Source organism: Callionymus lyra, chromosome 11 (genome assembly GCF_982586985.1).
Source record: "Callionymus lyra chromosome 11, fCalLyr1.hap1.1, whole genome shotgun sequence".
In the NCBI taxonomy this organism is placed as follows: domain Eukaryota; kingdom Metazoa; phylum Chordata; class Actinopteri; order Syngnathiformes; family Callionymidae; genus Callionymus; species Callionymus lyra.
The window spans coordinates 3757728-3783481 of record NC_141828.1 but is presented as its reverse complement, the minus strand read 5'-3'; the positions used below and the strand labels follow the sequence as shown (position 1 = coordinate 3783481).

General features: G+C 43.9%; 2 protein-coding genes across 3 annotated transcripts in view; one reads left to right on the top strand and one right to left on the bottom strand.

Annotated features, from left to right (window-relative positions):
* Nucleotides 1-4314, bottom strand: part of abcg5 (ATP binding cassette subfamily G member 5) — an 18093-nt gene extending 13779 nt beyond the window's left edge. The window contains exons 1-4 of the mRNA XM_087802537.1: nucleotides 4277-4314; nucleotides 4024-4212; nucleotides 3844-3965; nucleotides 3410-3546 (exon numbers count right to left, since the gene is read on the bottom strand). Coding sequence (XP_087658663.1) covers nucleotides 3410-3546; nucleotides 3844-3965; nucleotides 4024-4187 — 423 coding nt within the window. The 5' untranslated portion in view covers nucleotides 4188-4212; nucleotides 4277-4314. The remainder of the gene's footprint in view (nucleotides 1-3409; nucleotides 3547-3843; nucleotides 3966-4023; nucleotides 4213-4276) is intronic.
* Nucleotides 4132-25754, top strand: abcg8 (ATP binding cassette subfamily G member 8). Of its 2 annotated transcripts, XM_087802535.1 has the most exons (14): nucleotides 4132-4174; nucleotides 4268-4410; nucleotides 5000-5101; nucleotides 8563-8710; nucleotides 14802-15040; nucleotides 15098-15230; nucleotides 15328-15597; nucleotides 15649-15799; nucleotides 16668-16763; nucleotides 17351-17550; nucleotides 19099-19175; nucleotides 24248-24515; nucleotides 25065-25192; nucleotides 25248-25753. In XM_087802535.1, exons 2-14 carry the CDS (start codon nucleotides 4387-4389, stop codon nucleotides 25383-25385), a joined length of 1974 nt encoding a protein of 657 aa, XP_087658661.1. In that variant the 5' UTR covers nucleotides 4132-4174; nucleotides 4268-4386; the 3' UTR covers nucleotides 25386-25753. The 2 variants fall into 2 exon arrangements, with proteins under 2 accessions (XP_087658661.1, XP_087658662.1); XM_087802536.1 differs by lacking the exons at nucleotides 4132-4174; nucleotides 4268-4410; nucleotides 5000-5101; nucleotides 8563-8710 and adding an exon at nucleotides 9533-9560 and having other exon boundaries at nucleotides 25248-25754.

Sequence of the window (25754 nt, the reverse complement as noted above, 5' to 3'; positions counted from 1 at the left end):
ACTACAACTGATGCACACACACAACTGCCAATTAACACTCAAAACAATCCCACGTCTCCCCGGAGGGTTGTTGCGTGTCTGAGGGTTGTTGCGTGTCTGAGGGTTGTTGCGTGTCTGAGGGTTGTTGCGTGTCTGAGGGTTGTTGCGTGTCTGAGGGTTGTTGCGTGTCTGAGGGTTGTTGCGTGTCTGAGGGTTGTTGCGTGTCTGAGGGTTGTTGCGTGTCTGAGGGTTGTTGCGTGTCTGAGGGTTGTTGCGTGTCTGAGGGTTGTTGCGTGTCTGAGGGTTGTTGCGTGTCTGAGGGTTGTTGCGTGTCTGAGGGTTGTTGCGTGTCTGAGGGTTGTTGCGTGTCTGAGGGTTGTTGCGTGTCTGAGGGTTGTTGCGTGTCTGAGGGTTGTTGCGTGTCTGAGGGTTGTTGCGTGTCTGAGGGTTGTTGCGTGTCTGAGGGTTGTTGCGTGTCTGAGGGTTGTTGCGTGTCTGAGGGTTGTAGAGTGTCTGAGGGTTGTTGCGTGTCTGAAGGTTGTTGCGTGTCTTAGGGTTGTTGCGTGTCTGAGGGTTGTTGTGTGTCTGAGGGTTGTTGCGTGTCAGCAGTAGATGTGGTGTCAGCGTGTCTGAGGGTTGTTGCGTGTCTGAGGGTTGTTGCGTGTCTGAGGGTTGTTGCGTGTCAGCAGTAGATGTGGTGTCAGCGTGTCTGAGGGTTGTTGCGTGTCTGAGGGTTGTTGCGTGTCTGAGGGTTGTTGCGTGTCAGCAGTAGATGTGGTGTCAGCGTGTCTGAGGGTTGTTGCGTGTCTGAGGGTTGTTGCGTGTCTGAGGGTTGTTGCGTGTCAGCAGTAGATGTGGTGTCAGCGTGTCTGAGGGTTGTTGCGTGTCTGAGGGTTGTTGCGTGTCAGCAGTAGATGTGGTGTCAGCGTGTCTGAGGGTTGTTGCGTGTCTGAGGGTTGTTGTGTGTCTGAGGGTTGTTGCGTGTCTGAGGGTTGTTGCGTGTCAGCAGTAGATGTGGTGTCAGCGTGTCTGAGGGTTGTTGCGTGTCTGAGGGTTGTTGTGTGTCTGAGGGTTGTTGTGTGTCTGAGGGTTGTTGCGTGTCTGAGGGTTGTTGCGTGTCTGAGGGTTGTTGCGTGTCTGAGGGTTGTTGCGTGTCTGAGGGTTGTTGTGTGTCTGAGGGTTGTTGTGTGTCTGAGGGTTGTTGCGTGTTTGAGGGTTGTTGTGTGTCTGAGGGTTGTTGCGTGTCTGAGGGTTGTTGCGTGTCTGAGGGTTGTTGCGTGTCTGAGGGATGTTGCGTGTCTGAGGGATGTTGAGTGTCTGAGGGTTGTTGTGTGTCTGAGGGTTGTTGCGTGTTTGAGGGTTGTTGCGTGTCTGAGGGTTGTTGCGTGTCTGAGGGTTGTTGCGTGTCTGAGGGTTGTTGCGTGTCTGAGGGTTGTTGCGTGTCTGAGGGTTGTTGCGTGTCTGAGGGTTGTTGCGTGTCTGAAGGTTGTTGCGTGTCTGAGGGTTGTTGCGTGTCTGAGGGTTGTTGCGTGTCTGAGGGTTGTTGCGTGTCTGAAGGTTGTTGCGTGTCTGAGGGTTGTTGCGTGTCTGAGGGTTGTTGCGTGTCTGAGGGTTGTTGCGTGTCTGAGGGTTGTTGCGTGTCTGAGGGTTGTTGCGTGTCTGAGGGTTGTTGCGTGTCTGAGGGTTGTTGCGTGTCTGAGGGTTGTTGCGTGTCTGAGGGTTGTTGCGTGTCTGAGGGTTGTTGCGTGTCTGAGGGTTGTTGCGTGTCTGAGGGTTGTAGAGTGTCTGAGGGTTGTTGCGTGTCTGAAGGTTGTTGCGTGTCTTAGGGTTGTTGCGTGTCTGAGGGTTGTTGTGTGTCTGAGGGTTGTTGCGTGTCAGCAGTAGATGTGGTGTCAGCGTGTCTGAGGGTTGTTGCGTGTCTGAGGGTTGTTGCGTGTCTGAGGGTTGTTGCGTGTCAGCAGTAGATGTGGTGTCAGCGTGTCTGAGGGTTGTTGCGTGTCTGAGGGTTGTTGCGTGTCTGAGGGTTGTTGCGTGTCAGCAGTAGATGTGGTGTCAGCGTGTCTGAGGGTTGTTGCGTGTCTGAGGGTTGTTGTGTGTCTGAGGGTTGTTGCGTGTCAGCAGTAGATGTGGTGTCAGCGTGTCTGAGGGTTGTTGCGTGTCTGAGGGTTGTTGCGTGTCAGCAGTAGATGTGGTGTCAGCGTGTCTGAGGGTTGTTGCGTGTCTGAGGGTTGTTGTGTGTCTGAGGGTTGTTGCGTGTCTGAGGGTTGTTGCGTGTCTGAGGGTTGTTGTGTGTCTGAGGGTTGTTGTGTGTCTGAGGGTTGTTGCGTGTCTGAGGGTTGTTGCGTGTCTGAGGGTTGTTGCGTGTCTGAGGGTTGTTGCGTGTCTGAGGGTTGTTGTGTGTCTGAGGGTTGTTGTGTGTCTGAGGGTTGTTGCGTGTTTGAGGGTTGTTGTGTGTCTGAGGGTTGTTGCGTGTCTGAGGGTTGTTGCGTGTCTGAGGGTTGTTGCGTGTCTGAGGGATGTTGCGTGTCTGAGGGATGTTGAGTGTCTGAGGGTTGTTGCGTGTCTGAGGGTTGTTGCGTGTTTGAGGGTTGTTGCGTGTCTGAGGGTTGTTGCGTGTCTGAGGGTTGTTGCGTGTCTGAGGGTTGTTGCGTGTCTGAGGGTTGTTGCGTGTCTGAGGGTTGTTGCGTGTCTGAGGGTTGTTGCGTGTCTGAGGGTTGTTGCGTGTCTGAGGGTTGTTGCGTGTCTGAGGGTTGTTGCGTGTCTGAGGGTTGTTGCGTGTCTGAGGGTTGTTGCGTGTCTGAGGGTTGTTGCGTGTCTGAGGGTTGTTGCGTGTCTGAGGGTTGTTGCGTGTCTGAGGGTTGTTGCGTGTCTGAGGGTTGTTGCGTGTCTGAGGGTTGTTGCGTGTCTGAGGGTTGTTGCGTGTCTGAGGGTTGTTGCGTGTCTGAGGGTTGTTGCGTGTCTGAGGGATGTTGCGTGTCTGAGGGTTGTTGCGTGTCTGAGGGTTGTTGCGTGTCTGAGGGTTGTTGCGTGTCTGAGGGTTGTTGCGTGTCTGAGGGTTGTTGCGTGTCTGAGGGTTGTTGCGTGTCTGAGGGTTGTTGCGTGTCTGAGGGTTGTTGCATGTCTGAGGGTTGTTGCGTGTCTGAGGGTTGTTGCATGTCTGAGGGTTGTTGCGTGTCTGAAGGTTGTTGCGTGTTTGGGGGTTGTTGCGTGTCTGAGGGTTGTTGCGTGTCTGAGGGTTGTTGCATGTCTGAGGGTTGTTGCGTGTTTGGGGGTTGTTGCGTGTCTGAGGGTTGTTGCGTGTCTGAGGGTTGTTGCGTGTCTGAGGGTTGTTGCGTGTCTGAGGGTTGTTGTGTGTCTGAGGGTTGTTGCATGTCTGAGGGTTGTTGCGTGTCTGAGGGTTTTTGTGTGTCTGAGGGTTGTTGTGTGTTACCTGCAGCACGTAGGAGAAACAGTCCTGATATTCTTCTCTCTTGACTTTCCTGCCGTTAATGAAAACTTCTCCCAGCAGTTCCCCAGAGTTCCCGATCCTGCCGGAGATGGCGTCCAACAACGTGGTCTTTCCAGAACCTTCACAGACACACACGACTACTTTAAACGTGTAAATGTTAAATTAACATTTAGATTCTTTCTTGAATCTCACGGCATCAAGAAAAACCTGTATTTCTTGATAAATATTTTTTCTTCTGAATGCAAACAATTAAGCCTCCTGTTAATTAACGTCTCTGGGTCAAAGGTCAACAACCTCCCTGGCTTCCATAAAACGTATGTTATGGAAGTGATGGAGGTCGTTGACCTCTGACCCAGAGACAACTCAAGGGGTGATCAAACTCAAGAATTCAAGAATCAATTGGATCTTGTTGTGACCTGAGTTCCCCAGGATTCCCAGGATCTGTCCGCTGTCGATGTGGAAGGACACGTCGTTGAGGATCTGACGAGTCCATCTCTTCCTGTACGACGACAGGTTCCACCACGGCCCGACGCTCTCGCTGGACGAGGAGATAAAACTGTCAGTGTCAGACATGTGAGGCGATCAGACGTGTTCACCTGACGGTGTAGTTGATCTTGCTGACGCTGAGGCAGCACGAAGGCTCCGACCTCTCGGCGCCGTCCTCCCCCCACACGACCTTTTTCCCCTCGGACGCCGGGTTGAAGGACCCTCGGACTCCTGCGCCGACCCTTCGCTCCACGTCCGTCAGTGAGTAGCTCATGTTCTCTCAGTGACTGAGGCCGTCGCTGAACAAGCTATAAACGTTATCTGCGAGAACTTTGACCTGCACTTGTGGCTCAGGGTCATCACCTCACACGGTCTTTCAAACCTGGAAACTCAGCAGCAGACGTGAGCGTCACGGAGCTTCTTCAGCCGGACACCAGTCTCTGGACGACCACGGATCCACGACGCAGGAAAACATGGATCAACACAACATGGATCAGGTCGGTTGACATTGAAATACTTTTAACTCGTAAAACACATTTATAAACTTTTACAACGTCAAAATACAACTACACTCAAGTGTGCTTACAAAAAAGTGTTTCCAAATAAAGGTTTTAATTGAACAAAGTGAATATAAAAAAAAGTTGAATCAATAAAACATGGACTGAGAAAAAACACGTCGTGTCACACGTTTACATTTTCAATCGACAATTGTTGTGCTTATTAAAGAAAACTATCATTGTGCGTAACAGTCGTCTGTATAATCAGAATCATTGTTGGTACATGGTTGTAAAGTGTATTTGCTGCTGATTGTCCTGCTGACACCTGTGTGCACGAGTGTGTGTGTTAATAGACACGAGTGTGTGTGTCAATAGACACGAGTGTGTGTGTTAATAGACATGAGTGTGTGTGTTAATAGACACGAGTGTGTGTTAATAGACACGAGTGTGTGTGTTCATAGACACAAGTGTGTTTATTAAAATGACATAATAGTCTCATGTTAAACTCGAATAACGACAAATGAATCCAGTTGAACCAGTGACACGTGTCGCACAATATCTACTTGTGAAGTGTGCGTCTGTGTTTCAGGCTCCGAGCAGCGAGTTGTTCTCCACAGAGGAAGACAGTAGTTTGTATTTCACCTACAGCGGCGGCTGCAACGAGCTGGAGGTCAATGAACTCCAGTACGAGGTAGGACTGACCACAGTGTGTCGCTGTTGTACTTCATATTGGTGCTCCACCCTCTAACCGCTTCGCTATTGGTTTATCCTCGATGCCCCGCCTCGTCTCTGAGAAAGCTGAATAACTCTCCACTCAGCTGGTTCAGTCACTTCCTATAAAGGCAGGAAACACTCGCCGCACTTCCTCCTTTACAACTCAGCAGAAGCTCCTGACAGTGGAATGAAATGATGAATGAAGATAGAAGTGAACAAATGTGTCATGAAGCTCTTAGACTCCCTGAAGAGACACACATGCTTCGTTTGTCTCGACCAATCACACGATGGCTGATTATGTGGCCTGTCGAGCGCTTCCCACTTGACAGCGATGGGACGCGTTCGAGGCTTGTCGACCCACGACGCCTCAGAGGTCATGATTATGATCAACACAGGTTAACAATGTTGTTTAAGAAAAACCAACAACATGGCCGTCCTGTGCACTCGACAAGCTCACGTTCCAACTTGATGAGAAGAAAAAGGTTGTTGGGCCCTGATGAGTCGAGCTGAGTCGTCCCTCGATCGTGAACAGACTGTGACGAAGAGGACGACTGGCTCGCTGCATGAGATCGACCATGAAGTATGCGAGAGCGATCAGGTAAGTATCTCTTACAGGCCACATGGCCCTCCTGCAGCGCACTGGACGGGTTCACCTGAGAGAGTTAGTAGTGTGCATGTGTTTCCGCCTGTGAGTGTGACGTATTCACAGGCGTCATTAGAAACTTTCGTCGCTAATGCTAAGCTAACATGCTCCGCCGTTCATAGACGGCGAGAGTTTCCTCTCAGAACAGAGTTCGAAGGAGGTTTTAAACCCCTTCGTCCGGGTCATGCCGAGACTGTAATAACGGAGTCTGTCCACACGAATGAAGGGCAGACTCAACCACGTTTGTTTGTTTCCAGATAGGCCGGTCAAATGTCCACGAGACCGGCTTAATCAGCTGTGTTTACTTCACTTCCGTGTTGACATGCGCTGGTCTGACAGGGTTTGACAGCTGATGAGGTCATTGAAAATAGACATGTCTATGTTGAGCGGAGGTTGTTCCTTCCCTCACAGCGTTGTCAAAAAATCCCGGCGCCATGGATGGCGTCACAGACGGACCATGGAACCTTTACGCGCAGGGTTTTCCCACCGTTCTGAGACCAGACGAGGGCAAGGAACTGCCGCCCCTGCTGGTCAGGCAGTTGGAGAGGTGCGTGGCGGTCGGATCTCACGAGCGAGCAGGTCAGGAATGTACTGGATGCGGTGAGTGATGCTGTGCCTACGTGCGCGCGATCTGTTCTGAACTCGCATCAGCTCTGGGTAAATTCTCCAGCACATCCCTCCACATATGGAGTTTCGTCAGTTCAGATGACACTAAGGAGTACTCGGGGAGCTGGGGAGACTTCCGGGGGGAAGAGGGTACATGCAAGACGCATCTGAGGGAGATGTGACTCTTGTGATGCCCTTTCGTCAACGGCCCACCCTATGACAATGGCGGGGGCGGGCCGGAGGACAACCCAAAGTTCGTCAGGGCTGCGGTTCTGACGGAACATTATTCGATTCGGCTTGGAGTCGCCTGGTTTTACTTCATTCCAGATTGCAGAGGAAAGTAATCAGGCGGGGCTATGCGCTCCAGTTGACCGTCAAACCCCGCGTTTGTCTCTGGTCACGAGTGGCGGAACAGGGAGTGGGTCAGCTATTTGAACAGGTTTATAGCCACCCGCCTGTTTCGTATGTTGACGGTAAAACGACTGCTGACAGATGTAAGTCCAGGAGATTGGATGACATCTATTGACCTGACCGACGCATACTTTCACGTTCTGATAGTCGAGAGACATCAGAAGTACTTGCGTCTCGCCCTCGAGGATAGAGTGTGTCAATACACTCGACTCCCGTTCAGTTACTCTCTGGCACCTGGGACCTTCACCAAGTGTGTGGAGGCAGCACTGGAACCAATGAGAGCAAATTGGGTGAGGATCTGACCTATTTGGCGACTTGTTGATCCTTGCCAGGTCAGGGGCAGAAAGACACGCTCACACACAGAAGATGTTGAGCCATTTTGCTAACCTGGGGTTCATGGTGAGCCTCAGCAAGAGCACTCTGACTCCAGACCAGCAGTTAGTTTACCTGGGGGTACTGCTGAACAGGGAGGAAGGATATGCATGCCTCCCGGACACGAGTATCCAGCCCATTCTCCGACTGACAGTTGCTGGAAGCTTGCCATCATGAAGAAAGAAGGACGGCAGCAGGCGCTCTTATGTCCCTCATGGGGCTTGTGGCAGCAGCTCACACAGCAGTGCGGCTGGGCCTGCTGCATATGAGGGAGCTCCAGAGATGGTTTGGTTGTCTCAAGCTAGACCCTAAGCGGGACGGAGGTTGAAAAGTGAGCATTCCCGCTTTGGTTTTGCAGGACATCAAGTTTTTTGGAACTCTCTAAACAACCTCAGAAGGAGAGTTCCATTAGGCTGCGTCCTTCATTACACTACACACGTGTTCACAGACGCATCCCTGACAGTTTGGGGAGGCATCTCGGGTCAGACCTAAGCCAGCAGTGTCTGGAACAGACCGGTGTACTTCAACTGGCTAGTGTTGAAAGCAATTCACAACGTCCTGCTTCACCTCTCTCTCCCCAACTGTCACATTCCAACGTCGTACTGCTATCAGACAGCTCCACCGGTTACGTGACTCGCCAGGGTGGGGTCAGATCCCCAGCCCTTCTGAGTGTGGCAAAGAAGATTTGGTTGTGGGCAGACCGTCACCTGCTCTCTCTCAGAGCTCAGCATGTGCCGGCGTGTGGAAGGTAGTAGCAGACAGACTGTCAAGGGGGGAGTCCAGGACGGATGAGGTCCGTCCGAGTCGTGGCTGCCAAGATGTGGTCTTGGTTCGGTCACACCGTGGCGGACCTCTACGCCAAAATGGAGAACTTCAAATAGACATTTGATTCTCCCTCAGGGCCCTAGGCGTGGACGCTTTGGCCCACTTAAGTTTGCTGGCCGGCTACTGTTTGCCTTCCCTCCTCCACGGCGACTCCTCCCCTAGTTCGGGGAGCGAAGCGGGGGAGTCTGAGGTTAATAGTGGTGGCGCCGTACTCCCCAGGAAGGGGGACTCTGACGGCACCCCTGGTGCTGGTTCTGCCTCTCAAAGTGTGGCTCTTGCACGGGACAAGCTGAGCGGGACTCATCAGGGCCTTTCTCGCTGAGTTTTCAGTTGGAGGAAGTGCGACGGGTGTTTCCTGCCTTTATAGGAAGTGGACTGCACCCAGCTGGGTGGCGAGTTCATTCAGCTTTCTCAGAGACGAGGCGGGGCCTCGAGGATAAACCAATAGCGAAGCGGTTAGAGGGCGGAGCACCGATTCGTAGAACCTGAGATTATGAAGATTACTCAGGGGTTACACACTCCATGATGATGTTGTGTTTCTAAACATCTGCGTGTCTCACACGAGTCTCTCGTGTCTTCAGGTGGACACGGCGGCTCAGATCCCCTGGTACGAGAGGCTGTCGGAGTTCAAGCTGCCGTGGGAGATGAAAGGAAACAAACAAACGGCCATAAACCGTCTGAGCCTCAGAGTCAGGAGCGGTCAGATGTTGGCCATCATCGGCAGCTCAGGTGAGGTTGTGTTGTATGTTGTTGTGTGTTGTTGTGTGTTGTTGTGTGTGAAGCGGTCAGATGTTGGCCATCATCGGCAGCTCAGGTGAGGTTGTGTTGTGTGTTGTTGTGTGTTGTTGTGTGTTGTTGTGTGTTGTTGTGTGTGAAGCCGTCAGATGTTGGCCATCATCGGCAGCTCAGGTGAGGTTGTGTTGTGTGTTGTTGTGTGTTGTTGTGTGTTGTTGTGTGTGAAGCGGTCAGATGTTGGCCATCATCGGCAGCTCAGGTGAGGTTGTGTTGTGTGTTGTTGTGTGTTGTTGTGTGTTGTTGTGTGTTGTTGTGTGTGAAGCGGTCAGATGTTGGCCATCATCGGCAGCTCAGGTGAGGTTGTGTTGTGTGTTGTTGTGTGTTGTTGTGTGTGAAGCGGTGAGATGTTGGCCATCATCGGCAGCTCAGGTGAGGTTGTGTTGTGTGTTGTTGTGTGTTGTTGTGTGTTGTTGTGTGTGAAGCCGTCAGATGTTGGCCATCATCGGCAGCTCAGGTGAGGTTGTGTTGTGTGTTGTTGTGTGTTGTTGTGTGTTGTTGTGTGTGAAGCCGTCAGATGTTGGCCATCATCGGCAGCTCAGGTGAGGTTGTGTTGTGTGTTGTTGTGTGTTGTTGTGTGTTGTTGTGTGTGAAGCGGTCAGATGTTGGCCATCATCGGCAGCTCAGGTGAGGTTGTGTTGTGTGTTGTTGTGTGTTGTTGTGTGTGAAGCGGTGAGAGGTTGGCCATCATCGGCAGCTCAGGTGAGGTTGTGTTGTGTGTTGTTGTGTGTTGTTGTGTGTTGTTGTGTGTGAAGCGGTCAGATGTTGGCCATCATCGGCAGCTCAGGTGAGGTTGTGTTGTGTGTTGTTGTGTTGTTGTGTGTGTTTATTAACACTTTATTAATGTCACACACAATATCAGTGGATTCAGCCTCAGATAATCAAAATCATTTTGTCTTCATAAATCATTGTGTGTCTTCATGAATCTTTGTGTGTCTTCATATATCATTGTGTGTCTTCATGAATCTTTGTGTGTCTTCATATATCATTGTGTGTCTTCATAAATCACTGTGTGTCTTCATGAATCTTTGTATGTCTTCATGAATCATTGTGTCTTCATGAATCATTGTGTGTCTTCATAAATCACTGTGTGTCTTCATGAATCTTTGTGTGTCTTCATGAATCATTGTGTGTCTTTATAAATCATTGTGTGTCTTCATGAATCACTGTGTGTCTTCATGAATCATTGTGTGTCTTCATGAATCATTGTGTGTCTTCATGAATCATTGTGTGTCTTCATGAATCATTGTGTGTCTTCATGAATCATTGTGTCTTCATGAATCACTGTGTCTTCATGAATCATTGTGTGTCTTCATAAATCACTGTGTGTCTTCATGAATCATTGTGTGTCTTTATAAATCATTGTGTGTCTTCATGAATCACTGTGTGTCTTCATGAATCATTGTGTGTCTTCATGAATCATTGTGTGTCTTCATGAATCATTGTGTGTCTTCATGAATCATTGTGTCTTCATATATCACTGTGTCTTCATAAATCATTGTGTGTCTTCATGAATCATTGTGTGTCTTCATGAATCATTGTGTGTCTTCATGAATCATTGTGTGTCTTCATGAATCATTGTGTCTTCATGAATCACTGTGTCTTCATGAATCATTGTGTGTCTTCATAAATCACTGTGTGTCTTCATGAATCATTGTGTGTCTTTATAAATCATTGTGTGTCTTCATGAATCACTGTGTGTCTTCATGAATCATTGTGTGTCTTCATGAATCATTGTGTGTCTTCATGAATCATTGTGTGTCTTTATAAATCATTGTGTGTCTTCATGAATCATTGTGTGTCTTCATGAATCATTGTGTGTCTTCATGAATCACTGTGTGTCTTCATGAATCATTGTGTGTGTTAATGAATCATTGTGTCTTCATGAATCATTGTGTGTCTTCATGAATCATTGTGTGTCTTCATGAATCACTGTGTGTCTTCATAAATCACTGTGTGTCTTCATAAATCATTGTGTCTTCATAAATCATTGTGTGTCTTCATGAATCATTGTGTGTCTTCATGAATCATTGTGTCTTCATGAATCATTGTGTGTCTTCATAAATCATTGTGTGTCTTCATAAATCATTGTGTCTTCATGAATCATTGTGTCTTCATAAATCATTGTATGTCTTCATGAATCATTGTGTCTTCATGAATCATTGTGTGTCTTCATAAATCACTGTGTGTCTTCATGAATCTTTGTGTGTCTTCATAAATCATTGTGTGTCTTCATAAATCACTGTGTGTCTTCATGAATCTTTGTGTGTCTTCATAAATCATTGTGTGTCTTCATGAATCATTGTGTGTCTTCATAAATCACTGTGTGTCTTCATGAATCTTTGTGTGTCTTCATAAATCATTGTGTGTCTTCATGAATCACTGTGTGTCTTCATGAATCTTTGTGTGTCTTCATAAATCATTGTGTGTCTTCATAAATCACTGTGTGTCTTCATGAATCTTTGTGTGTCTTCATAAATCATTGTGTGTCTTCATGAATCACTGTGTGTCTTCATGAATCATTGTGTGTCTTCATGAATCATTGTGTGTCTTCATGAATCATTGTGTGTCTTCATGAATCATTGTGTCTTCATGAATCACTGTGTCTTCATGAATCATTGTGTGTCTTCATAAATCACTGTGTGTCTTCATGAATCATTGTGTGTCTTTATAAATCATTGTGTGTCTTCATGAATCACTGTGTGTCTTCATGAATCATTTTGTGTCTTCATGAATCATTGTATGTCTTCATGAATCATTGTGTGTCTTCATGAATCATTGTGTGTCTTCATGAATCACTGTGTGTCTTCATGAATCATTGTGTGTGTTAATGAATCATTGTGTCTTCATGAATCATTGTGTGTCTTCATGAATCATTGTGTGTCTTCATGAATCATTGTGTGTCTTCATGAATCACTGTGTGTCTTCATAAATCACTGTGTGTCTTCATAAATCATTGTGTCTTCATAAATCATTGTGTGTCTTCATGAATCATTGTGTGTCTTCATGAATCATTGTGTCTTCATGAATCATTGTGTGTCTTCATAAATCATTGTGTGTCTTCATAAATCATTGTGTCTTCATGAATCATTGTGTCTTCATAAATCATTGTATGTCTTCATGAATCATTGTGTCTTCATGAATCATTGTGTGTCTTCATAAATCACTGTGTGTCTTCATGAATCTTTGTGTGTCTTCATAAATCATTGTGTGTCTTCATAAATCACTGTGTGTCTTCATGAATCTTTGTGTGTCTTCATAAATCATTGTGTGTCTTCATGAATCATTGTGTGTCTTCATAAATCACTGTGTGTCTTCATGAATCATTGTGTGTCTTCATAAATCATTGTGTGTCTTCATGAATCACTGTGTGTCTTCATGAATCTTTGTGTGTCTTCATAAATCATTGTGTGTCTTCATAAATCACTGTGTGTCTTCATGAATCTTTGTGTGTCTTCATAAATCATTGTGTGTCTTCATGAATCACTGTGTGTCTTCATGAATCATTGTGTGTCTTCATGAATCATTGTGTGTCTTCATGAATCATTGTGTGTCTTCATGAATCATTGTGTCTTCATGAATCACTGTGTCTTCATGAATCATTGTGTGTCTTCATAAATCACTGTGTGTCTTCATGAATCATTGTGTGTCTTTATAAATCATTGTGTGTCTTCATGAATCACTGTGTGTCTTCATGAATCATTTTGTGTCTTCATGAATCATTGTATGTCTTCATGAATCATTGTGTGTCTTCATGAATCATTGTGTCTTCATGAATCACTGTGTCTTCATGAATCACTGTGTCTTCATAAATCATTGTGTGTCTTCATAAATCATTGTGTGTCTTCATAAATCACTGTGTGTCTTCATGAATCTTTGTGTGCCTTTATAAATCATTGTGTGTCTTTATAAATCATTGTGTGTCTTGCTGAATCATTGTGTGTCTTCATGAATCATTGTGTCTTCATGAATCATTGTGTGTCTTCATGAATCACTGTGTCTTCATAAATCACTGTGTGTCTTCATGAATCATTGTGTCTTCATGAATCACTGTGTCTTCATAAATCATTGTGTGTCTTCATGAATCATTGTGTGTCTTCATGAATCATTGTGTCTTCATGAATCATTGTGTGTCTTCATAAATCATTGTGTGTCTTCATAAATCACTGTGTCTTCATGAATCATTGTGTGTCTTCATAAATCATTGTGTGTCTTCATGAATCACTGTGTCTTCATGAGTCATTGTGTGTCTTCATGAATCATTGTGTGTCTTCATAAATCACTGTGTCTTCATGAATCATTGTGTGTCTTCATAAATCATTGTGTCTTCATGAATCATTGTGTGTCTTCATGAATCATTGTGTGTCTTCATGAATCATTGTGTGTCTTCATGAATCACTGTGTGTCTTCATGAATCATTGTGTGTCTTCATGAATCATTGTGTCTTCATGAATCATTGTGTCTTCATATATCACTGTGTCTTCATAAATCATTGTATGTCTTCATGAATCATTGTGTGTCTTCATAAATCACTGTGTGTCTTCATGAATCATTGTGTGTCTTTATAAATCATTGTGTGTCTTCATGAATCACTGTGTGTCTTAATGAATCATTGTGTGTCTTCATGAATCATTGTGTGTCTTCATGAATCATTGTGTGTCTTCATGAATCATTGTGTCTTCATGAATCACTGTGTCTTCATGAATCACTGTGTCTTCATGAATCATTGTGTGTCTTCATGAATCATTGTGTCTTCATGAATCACTGTGTCTTCATAAATCATTGTGTGTCTTCATAAATCATTGTGTGTCTTCATAAATCACTGTGTGTCTTCATGAATCTTTGTGTGCCTTTATAAATCATTGTGTGTCTTTATAAATCATTGTGTGTCTTCAAGAATCACTGTGTGTCTTCATGAATCATTGTGTGTCTTCATGAATCATTGTGTGTCTTCATGAATCATTGTGTGTCTTCATGAATCATTGTGTCTTCATGAATCACTGTGTCTTCATAAATCATTGTGTGTCTTCATAAATCATTGTGTGTCTTCATAAATCACTGTGTGTCTTCATGAATCTTTGTGTGTCTTCATGAATCATTGTGTGTCTTCATGAATCATTGTGTGTCTTCATGAATCATTGTGTCTTCATGAATCACTGTGTCTTCATGAATCACTGTGTCTTCATGAATCATTGTGTGTCTTCATGAATCATTGTGTCTTCATGAATCACTGTGTCTTCATAAATCATTGTGTGTCTTCATAAATCATTGTGTGTCTTCATAAATCACTGTGTGTCTTCATGAATCTTTGTGTGCCTTTATAAATCATTGTGTGTCTTTATAAATCATTGTGTGTCTTCAAGAATCACTGTGTGTCTTCATGAATCATTGTGTGTCTTCATGAATCATTGTGTGTCTTCATGAATCATTGTGTGTCTTCATGAATCATTGTGTCTTCATGAATCACTGTGTCTTCATAAATCATTGTGTGTCTTCATAAATCATTGTGTGTCTTCATAAATCACTGTGTGTCTTCATGAATCTTTGTGTGTCTTCATAAATCATTGTGTGTCTTTATAAATCATTGTGTGTCTTCATGAATCACTGTGTGTCTTCATGAATCATTGTGTGTCTTCATGAATCATAGTGTGTCTTCATAAATCATTGTGTGTCTTTATGAATCATTGTGTGTCTTCATAAATCATTGTGTGTCTTTATGAATCATTGTGTGTCTTCATGAATCATAGTGTGTCTTCATAAATCATTGTGTGTCTGTATGAATCATTGTGTGTCTTCATGAATCATAGTGTGTCTTCATAAATCATTGTGTGTCTTTATGAATCATTGTGTGTCTTCATGAATCATAGTGTGTCTTCATAAATCATTGTGTGTCTGTATGAATCATTGTGTGTCTTCATGAATCATAGTGTGTCTTCATGAATCTTTGTGTGTCTTCATAAAGATAAGATAGGACAAGATAAGGTCAAATAAAGGTGAACTGAAGGTCAAACTAACCGCTCGTCCTCAGGTTGTGGTAAAACGTCTCTGCTGGACATCATCACGTGTCGCAGCGAAGGCGGGAAGACGACGTCGGGTCAGGTTCTGATCAACGGTAAACCCAACACGCCGCAGCTGGTGACGAAGAGCATCGCTCACGTGCGGCAGGACGACCGTCTGCTGCCTCACCTGACCGTCCGAGAGACGCTGTCCTTCGTGGCCAGACTCCGGCTGCCGACCCACTTCTCGCAGGCCCAGCGGGACCAGAGGGTAATCGGGTCTGACGTGGCTCACCATCAACACGCTCAATGATTGTCGCTGGCGCAGGTGGATGATGTCATAGCCGAGCTGCGGCTGCGACAATGTGCCCAGACCCGGGTGGGTAACGACTTCGTGAGGGGCGTGTCTGGAGGCGAGAGGAGGCGGGTCAGCATCGCCGTGCAGCTGCTGTGGAACCCTGGTGAGTTGCGTGAGGGTAGCGAAGCAGAGTTGCGTGAGGGTAGCGAAGCAGAGTTGCGTGAGGGTAGCGAAGCAGCCTCGTGACGCCTTCACTGCAGGTATCTTGATCCTGGACGAGCCCACGTCAGGCCTGGACAGCTTCACGGCTCATAACCTGGTCATCACTTTGTCCCGCCTGGCCCGGGGCAACCGGCTGGTCCTGCTCTCGGTCCACCAACCGCGGTCCGACATCTTCCAGCTCTTCGACCTGGTGGTTCTGATGTCATCCGGTTCTGCCGTGTACTGTGGCGCCGCCCGAGACATGGTGCCGTACTTCACCGCGCTGGGCCACCCCTGCCCACGCTACTGCAACCCCTCGGACTTCTACGGTGAGTCTTGCACCCGCCGCTCTGGCTCGTTCTGACCCGGCCTCTCTGCAGTGGACCTGATCAGTGTGGACCGGCGCTGTCCGGAGCAGGAGGCCCGGTGTCTGGAGCGAGCACGAGATCTGGCCGAGCAGTTCAGAGAGAAAGTCTGTGACACGGATGATCACATGTGGAAACCTTCGTCAGGAAACATGTCACATGACAGGTGTTGCATCTTCATGAGACAATGTTAGCTTAGCTTAATTTAGCTTGACTTAGCTTAGCATATCTTATCTTGGTTTAGCATATCTTAGCTAAGCTTAGATAGTTTATCTTATCTTAGTTTAGCTTAGTTCAGCATATATTATCTTGGTTTAGCATATATGAGCTAAGCTTAGATAGTTTGTCTTAGCTTAGCTTAGCTTGGCTTAGCTTAGCATATCTTATCTTGGTTTAGCATATTTTAGCTAAGCTTAGATAGTTTGGCTTAGCTTAGCTTAGCTTAGCTTAGCTTGGCTTAGTTTAGCATATCTTATCTTGGTTTAGCATATCTTAACTAAGCTTAGATAGTTTATTTTAGCTTAGCTTGACTTAGTTTAGCATATCTTATCTTGGTTTAGCATATTTTAGCTAAACTTGGATAGTTTAGCTTAGCTTGATTTAGCTTAGCATATTTTATTTTGGTTTAGCATATCTTAGCTAAGCTTAGATAGTTTATTTTAGCTTAGCTAGACTTAGTTTAGCATATTTTATCTTTGTTTAGCATATCTTAGCTAAGCTTAGATAGTGTAGCTTAGCTTGATTTGGCTTAGCATATTTTATCTTGGTTCAGCATATCTTAGCTAAGCTTAGATAGTGTAGCTTAGCTTGATTTGGCTTAGCATATTTTGTCTTGGTTCAGCATATCTTAGCTAAACTTAGATAGTTTGGCTTAACTTAGCTTGACTTAGCTTATCATACCTTATCTTGGTTTAGCATATTTTAGCTAAACTTAGATAGTTTATCTTAGCTTAGCTTGATTTAGCTTATCTTATTTAATCTGAATTTAGCTTAGCTTGGCTTGTTTTATCTTGACTTCACTGCATCGTCCTCAGCTCTGCAAACATCAACTCACCAGAGGAAAGTATCAGTGTTTCCAGAGAGAGAGACAAGCTTCCAGGAAAGTTGCATCAATTTACCATTTTGATCAGGTATCTGTGTCTCACACACACACACACACACACACACACACACACACACACACACACACACACACACACACACACACACACACACACACACATATATATAAACACACACACATATACACACACACACACACACACACACATATATAAACACACACACATATATATAAACACACACACATATACACACACACACACACACACACACATATACACACACACACACATATACACACACACACACACACACACACTCACACGTATACAAACACACACACAGATATATACACACAGACACACACATACTGTATATACACACAAACACACACATATATACACACATATAAACACACGCACACACATATATACACATACATATATATACACACACACATACAAACAGACAAACACACACACGCACACACATATACAAACACACACATATATACACACACACATATACACACACACACATATAAACACACACACATATAAACACAGATATAAACACACACAAACACACACATATAAACACACACACACACACATATACAAACACACACTCACACTCGTGTGTCATGTGTCGTCAGGCGTCACATGTTCAACGACTACAGGGATCTAGTGACTCTACTGGTTCACGGCTTCGAGGCTCTACTGATGTCTCTGCTGGTCGGATGCTTGTATTACGGAGCTGGAGAAGCAGTTTTGTCCATACAGGACACCGTAGCTCTGCTGTACATGATCGGAGCTCTGACGCCCTTCGCTGTGGTGCTGGACGTCATCGCCAAGTGTGAGTCTGTGTGCACGACACAATCACAAGTCACTACACAATCACAAGTCACTACACAATCACAAGTTACTACACAATAACAAGTTACTACACAATCACAAGTTACTACACAATCACAAGTTACTACACAATAACAAGTCACTACACAATCACAAGTTACTACACAATAACAAGTTACTTCACAATAACAAGTTACTACACAATAACAAGTTACTACACAATAACAAGTTACTACACAATCACAAGTCACTACACAATCACAAGTTACTACACAATCACAAGTTAAACACAATAACAAGTTACTTCACAATAACAAGTTACTACACAATAACAAGTTACTACACAATAACAAGTTACTACACAATCACAAGTCACTACACAATCACAAGTTACTACACAATCACAAGTTAAACACAATAACAAGTTACTTCACAATAACAAGTTACTACACAATAACAAGTTAAACACAATAACAAGTTACTACACAATAACAAGTTAAACACAATAACAAGTTACTACACAATCACAAGTTACTACACAATCACAAGTTAAACACAATCACAAGTTACTTCACAATAACAAGTTACTACACAATCACAAGTTACTACACAATAACAAGTTACTACACAATAACAAGTTAAACACAATAACAAGTTACTACACAATAACAAGTTACTACACAATAACAAGTGAAACACAATAACAAGTTACTACACAATAACAAGTTACTACACAATATCAAGTTAAACACAATCACAAACACAATAACAAACACAATAACAAGTTAAAGACAATAACAAAAACAATAACACGTTACTACACAATAACAAGTTAATACACAATAACAAGTTACTTCACAATAACAAGTTAAACACAATATCAAGTTTCTACACAATATCAAGTTACTACACAATCACAAACACAATAACAAACACAATAACAAGTTAAAGACAATAACAAACACAATAACAAGTTACTACACAATAACAAGTTGCTTCACAATAACAAGTTACTTCACAATATCAAGTTACTACACAATATCAAGTTAAACACAATAACAAACACAATATCAAGTTAAACACAATAACCAACACAATAACAAGTTACTACACAATAACAAACACAATATCAAGTTAAACACAATAACAAACACAATAACAAGTTAAACACAATAACAAACACAATAACAAGCTAAACACAATAACAAACACAATAACAAGTTAAACACAATAACAAACACAATAACAAACACAATAACAAGTTAAACACAATAACAAACACAATAACAAGTTAAACTTCACTTTAAACCAAAACATCACATTCGTCTCATAATAGATTCAATGAATTATTATTATTATTGTTAAGAAACACGATCAGTTTAAACATGATTTAAATTATTTGTTTCATTCAAATCTACGTGTAATTATTAATTATTAATTATTAATGATTAATTATTAATTATTAATTATTTCTACTTTCATCTGCAAACATGTCGACTTAAAACCATAAAGAAATGAAATGTTTGGCTTCATTCTGGTTAAACTCAAGGTCACAGCGAGAGAGCGATGTTGTTCCACGAGCTGGAGGACGGCATGTACTCGGTCACTTCCTACTTCTTCGCTAAGGTAGGTACAGTTGCTCTGCATGTCCAGGAGGGGGCAGCCTAACTCCGGCAATAGTTTTTAGCTCTGAGGCTAAGAAACATTAGCTCAATTAATGTTAATTCAAAAATGAATGATCTTTTCACAAGAGTTAATTTGGATTTATTATGTCTTTCTGAGACTTCATCTGAACCAACTCTGTCCAGTAGGGAGCGCTGTTCTGGGGAAGCCTCGCCTCTCTGGTCGTGGAGGAGGTCTTGCTACAGTTTTTAGGGAGAGTTGTTCTTGCAAAGTGATTCAGACACAGGAATTCACTTCTTTTGAGTCTCAGATGATCTTGATCTACAAGACCTTTCTATTGTGTGTCAATCTACCGTCCGCCTGGTCCTTCAGTGTTCTTGAAAGACTTTAGTGACTTCTTATCTTCCATTATTCAAATCTGTTCTTATTCTTGAGACTTTAATCTTCATGTTGATGACGTCACATCTTGTTCTGCTAAAGAACTTTTAACTTTAACTGAAGCCTTTAATTTTGAGCAACATGTTTCTGAACCCACTCATCAAAAAGGCCACATTTTAGACTTAGTTTTTACTCTTGGCCTGAACATTTCTAATGTATCTGTACATGATGTCCATCTGAGTGATCATTCTCTTGTTCAACCTGGACTTCATCCCTGAACCTAAGCCTTTGAAAGTTAGGTCTCAGAGGCGTGTCATCTCAGCCGATACTGCAGACAGTTTTTCTGCTATGTTTGACCGTCTTTCCTTTGATGACTGAACGTGTTTGATTCACTGTTTCACTGATCATTGTGTTGAAATACTGGATCAAACCTGTTAAATCGAACTTGAAAATTCAGAAAAACAGTGCCCTTGAACAAATGAAGATCTCCTGAGTCTGAAGAGACTTTGTGGAAAGACTGAGCGTCTCTGGAAGTCCACTAAACTTGAGGTGCACAGACTTCACCTCAGGGATCTGATGAATTCTTACAATGAGATGGTAGAAACTGCTAGATCTGATTACATCAGAAAACTGGTAGCAGCAAATAGGAAAAACCCCAAAGTTTTGTTTGACACGATTAATTCTCTCGTGTCTCCTGCTCCTCAAATCATGTCTTCTGTGAAGCTGACAGCAATGATTGTTGAGGTTTTTACTGACAAAATTAAATTGATCAAAGAGAAAATCTCTCCCCCCTTGTTTGGAACCCCTGCTGTCTCTGAGCCCCTCTCCTCCTCTTGGTCTTCCTTCACTGCTGTATCTTTGGGTGATATTTCAGCACTAGTGAACAAGATGAAACCATCCTCTTGCTCAGATGACGTCCTTCCTTGTAGGCTTTTTATCAAAGTATTTGATGTAATTGGCCCCTGGGTGACCAATATGGTGAACCTCTCCCTTTCCACAGGGGTTTTTCCCAATGCATTTAAACATGCCATTGTGGAGCCTCTGCTCAAAAAGCCAGGCTTAGACCCAACTGACCTCAGTCATTTCAGGCCTATTTCTAATCTTCATTCTTGTCCAAGATCTTGGAGAAGGTTGTGTCTGAGCAGCTGTTCCTGGATCAGAGCGACATCCATGAGAAGTTTCAGTCTGGCTTCCGTAAACATCACTCTAAGGCAGTGGTTGTTAACCTTGTTGGAGGTACCGAACCCCACCAGTTTCATATACATTCACCGAACCCCTCTTTAGTGAAAAATAAAACTGATTTATTTTTTAGTTCAAGACAGATGTATATGATATGTTTCTGTATTCCCGTCTTAAGTGTTCCTTTAGTTTTGCTGGTGCGAGACTAGAGTTGCTCAACTTGTTGCAAATCATGAGATAGTACTCACTCATCAGTGATACATGTGATCCATGTTGTACATATTCAACCACTTTCTTCTTTTTCCCAACATAGTTAGTATGGATTAAAACATTAACAAGTAAATCACACTAGTTCTACCACGACAGTTGCACTTTGACTACTGAGCACTAAACTCACCGCAGCACGGATTGTCCATCAGTGAAGCGTGATCGTCTGCAGCCAGTGATGGCCAAGTGTGTCGTCACAAATTTATATGATAATTCTGTGTGTCCAGACCTCGGCCGCGGCGGAGCCTCTGCCGAACCCCTGATACCGACTCACCGAACCCCTAGGGTTCGATCGAACCCAGGTTAAGAACTACTGCTCTATGGAGACAGCTTTATTGAAAGTGTCCAGTGACATCATGATGTCGGCTGACTCTGGTTCTCTTGGATCTGTCCTCAGCCTTTGACACAGTTGAACCAGATCCTGCTGAGAAGACTGAGGGATGTAGACTGTCTGGGTCTGTGTTAGAATGGTTCTCATCTTACCTTTCTGGGCGCAGTTTTAGTGTATCTGTCAATCAAATGAGGTCTGAATCGGCAGATCTGTTGTGTGGAGTTCCTCAAGGTTCTGTTCTGGGTCCTTTATTGTTTTTGCTGTACTGGATTCCCCTCGGTAAAATCATTCAGAGATTTCCTGATGTTTCTTATAACATGTTTGCTGATGACATCCAGCTCTACTGCTCTGTTGATCCAACTGAGCTCCAGAGGCTGAACTTAGTCAATTGTTGCTAGAAATCAAACAATGAGTGAAAACACTTTGTAGCTAAATGTGGACAAAACTGAAACTCTGGTGATTGTTGATGATAAGGTTCAGGGTTGAGTCAGTACTTGAGTGACTTATGTCAGTCTGTCAAACTGAGCCTGAGAAACCTGGGTGTTGTATTTGATAAAGACATGTCTCTTGTTCAACACTGAAGAAAACTGACCAGAAACTGTTTCCTTCAACTGAGAAAAATCTCTAAACTTAGGAAAATGTTGTCGGAACATGATCTGGATCTTATAATCCATGCGTTTGTTTCTTCTCGTCTGGACTATTGTAACAGTTTGTTTTCATGTCTTAACAAGAAGGATCGTCTCGTCTGCAGTTGGTTTCAGAACTCTGAGCCGCTCTAGTAGAAGAACTCACATTTCTCCTTCAAACTCTTCACTGGCTTCCAGTTTCTTTCAGGATCAACTTTAAAATTCTGGTTCTTACTTTCAGATCTATTCATGGTCAGACCTTCATGATCTGATCCAGCCTTACACCCCAGCTCGGGCTCTGAGGTCTGTGGATCAGAATCTACTGATGGTTCCTGAACTTCAGGACCAGAGGAGAGAAATCCTTCCAGACTGTTGCTCCTAAGCTTTGGAACCATCTCTGTGTTTGATGATCTACTGACTCCTTCAAGAAACATCTGTGTTTGATGATCTACTGACTCCTTCAAGAAACATCTCTGTGTTTGATGATCTACTGACTCCTTCAAGAAACATCTCTGTGTTTGATGATCTACTGACTCCTTCAAGAAACATCTGTGTTTGATGATCTACTGACTCCTTCAAGAAACATCTGTGTTTGATGATCTACTGACTCCTTCAAGAAACATCTGTGTTTGATGATCTACTGACTCCTTCAAGAAACATCTGTGTTTGATGATCTACTGACTCCTTCAAGAAACATCTGTGTTTGATGATCTACTGACTCCTTCAAGAAACATCTGTGTTTGATGATCTACTGACTCCTTCAAGAAACATCTGTGTTTGATGATCTACTGACTCCTTCAAGAAACATCTGTGTTTGATGATCTACTGACTCCTTCAAGAAACATGTGTGTTTGATGATCTACTGACTCCTTCAAGAAACATCTGTGTTTGATGATCTACTGACTCCTTCAAGAAACATGTGTGTTTGATGATCTACTGACTCCTTCAAGAAACATCTGTGTTTGATGATCTACTGACTCCTTCAAGAAACATGTGTGTTTGATGATCTACTGACTCCTTCAAGAAACATGTGTGTTTGATGATCTACTGACTCCTTCAAGAAACATCTGTGTTTGATGATCTACTGACTCCTTCAAGAAACATCTGTGTTTGATGATCTACTGACTCCTTCAAGAAACATCTGTGTTTGATGATCTACTGACTCCTTCAAGAAACATCTGTGTTTGATGATCTACTGACTCCTTCAAGAAACATCTATGTTTGATGATCTACTGACTCCTTCAAGAAACATCTGTGTTTGATGATCTACTGACTCCTTTAAGAAACATCTGTGTTTGATGATCTACTGACTCCTTCAAGAAACATGTGTGTTTGATGATCTACTGACTCCTTCAAGAAACATCTGTGTTTGATGATCTACTGACTCCTTCAAGAAACATCTGTGTTTGATGATCTACTGACTCCTTCAAGAAACATCTGTGTTTGATGATCTACTGACTCCTTCAAGAAACATCTATGTTTGATGATCTACTGACTCCTTCAAGAAACATCTGTGTTTGATGATCTACTGACTCCTTCAAGAAACATCTGTGTTTGATGATCTACTGACTCCTTCAAGAAACATCTGTGTTTGATGATCTACTGACTCCTTCAAGAAACATGTGTGTTTGATGATCTACTGACTCCTTTAAGAAACATCTGTGTTTGATGATCTACTGACTCCTTCAAGAAACATGTGTGTTTGATGATCTACTGACTCCTTCAAGAAACATGTGTGTTTGATGATCTACTGACTCCTTCAAGAAACATCTGTGTTTGATGATCTACTGACTCCTTCAAGAAACATCTGTGTTTGATGATCTACTGACTCCTTCAAGAAACATCTGTGTTTGATGATCTACTGACTCCTTCAAGAAACATCTGTGTTTGATGATCTACTGACTCCTTCAAGAAACATCTGTGTTTGATGATCTACTGACTCCTTTAAGAAACATCTGTGTTTGATGATCTACTGACTCCTTCAAGAAACATCTGTGTTTGATGATCTACTGACTCCTTTAAGAAACATCTGTGTTTGATGATCTACTGACTCCTTCAAGAAACATCTTAAGACGTTTCTATTTGTTCAGGCTTTTCCTTGATTTTCTTGAACTCCTGTGTTGTTAGTTTTATCTTGATCTTTAAAATATATACTTTATTGAATATTGTTTTGATTGTTTAAGTTCTTTGTGACTCTGGTCTGGAAAGCGCTATATAAATAAAAATGACTAACTTACTTACTAATCAACGTTAGCTCTGAGGCTAATAAACGTTAGCTCTGGTTCCTCCTGCAGGTCCTGGGAGAACTCCCCGAACACTGTGTCTTCACTCTGGTCTACGCTCTCCCGATCTACTGGCTCGCTGGACTCAACGAGGCCCCGGATCGGTTCCTGCTCAACTTCCTGCTGGTCTGGCTGATGGTTTATTGCAGTCGAGCGATGGCTCTGTTCGTGGCTGCAGCTCTGCCGACGCTGCAGACCTCGGCCTTCATGGGGAACTCACTGTTCACCGTCTTCTACCTGACGGGAGGGTTTGTCATCAGCCTGGAGAACATGTGGCTCGGTGAGTGAGTGAGTGTGTGTGTGTGTGTGTGTAGGTGAGTGTGTGTAGGTGAGTGAGTGAGTGTGTGTGAGTGTTAGTGTGTGTAGGTGAGTGTGTGTAGGTGAGTGAGTGAGTGTGTGTGAGTGTTAGTGTGTGTAGGTGAGTGTGTGTGTGCGTGTGTGAGAGTGTGTGTAGGTGAGTGTGTGTGTGCGTGTGTGAGCGTGTGTGTAGGTGAGTGCGTGTGTGAGAGTGTGTGTAGGTGAGTGTGTGTGTGTGCGTGTGTGAGCGTGTGTGTAGGTGAGTGCGTGTGTGAGAGTGTGTGTAGGTGAGTGTGTGTGTGCGTGTGTGAGCGTGTGTGAGAGTGTGTGTAGGTGAGTGTGTGTGTGCGTGTGTGAGCGTGTGTGAGAGTGTGTGTAGGTGAGTGTGTGTGTGCGTGTGTGAGAGTGTGTGTAGGTGAGTGTGTGTGTGCGTGTGTGAGCGTGTGTAGGTGAGTGTGTGCGTGCAAGTGTGCGAGCTTGTGTGCGCCTGTGTGAGTGTGTTCTCAACACAAGCGTCTCCTCTTGTCCTCAGTTGCCTCCTGGTTCTCTTACGCCTCCTTCATGCGTTGGGGGTTCGAAGGGATGCTTCAGGTCCAGTTCCGAGGAAACATGTATGAGGTTCCGCTCGGTAACAGCAGCGTCCAGATCGACGGCATCTTCGTGAGTGCGACTCTTCCCTCCGGCGTGGACCGGCTCTGACCCTTGACCTCCGCAGGTGGTGGACGTGATGAAGCTGAACCAGCACCCGCTGTACTCCTGCTACCTGGTGCTGCTCGCCGTGTGCCTCGCCTTCATGGCTCTTTACTTCCTGTGCCTGAAGTTCATCAAGCAGAAGTCGGGCCAGGACTGGTGACCCGGTCAAGGTCGACTGGTGACCCGGTCAAGGTCGACTGGTGACCCGGTCAAGGTCGACTGGATGGTTCTCTTCCTCGAAACTAATCATACGAGATCGTTCTTAGATTTAACTTTTCATCTCGAGATGATTTACTTGATTATTTAATTGTTTTCGACTTGATTTCAATGTTTGTTAAAAGATAAACTTTCACTTCGATTTTAATTCTATTTTATTGCGCAACAAGTCAAGTCAGCGGCGGGTCCAGGACTGAGACGAGCAGCGCCACTGTCTGCCGCTGGGTGGCAGCAGAGCCCGTCAAATATACTTGATCCACAGTTCGACGTGGAGTGAGTGGAAGATTAAAGATGACGTCACGCTCGTGTCACT

Coding starts and splice junctions, on each gene's coding strand:
- abcg8 (XM_087802535.1), top strand. CDS start 4,387: ATGGATCAACACAACATGGATCAG. Junction 17,551..19,098: donor GCTGGACGTCATCGCCAAGT/GTGAGTCTGTGT, acceptor GTTAAACTCAAG/GTCACAGCGAGAGAGCGATG. Junction 24,516..25,064: donor CCTGGAGAACATGTGGCTCG/GTGAGTGAGTGA, acceptor TCTTGTCCTCAG/TTGCCTCCTGGTTCTCTTAC.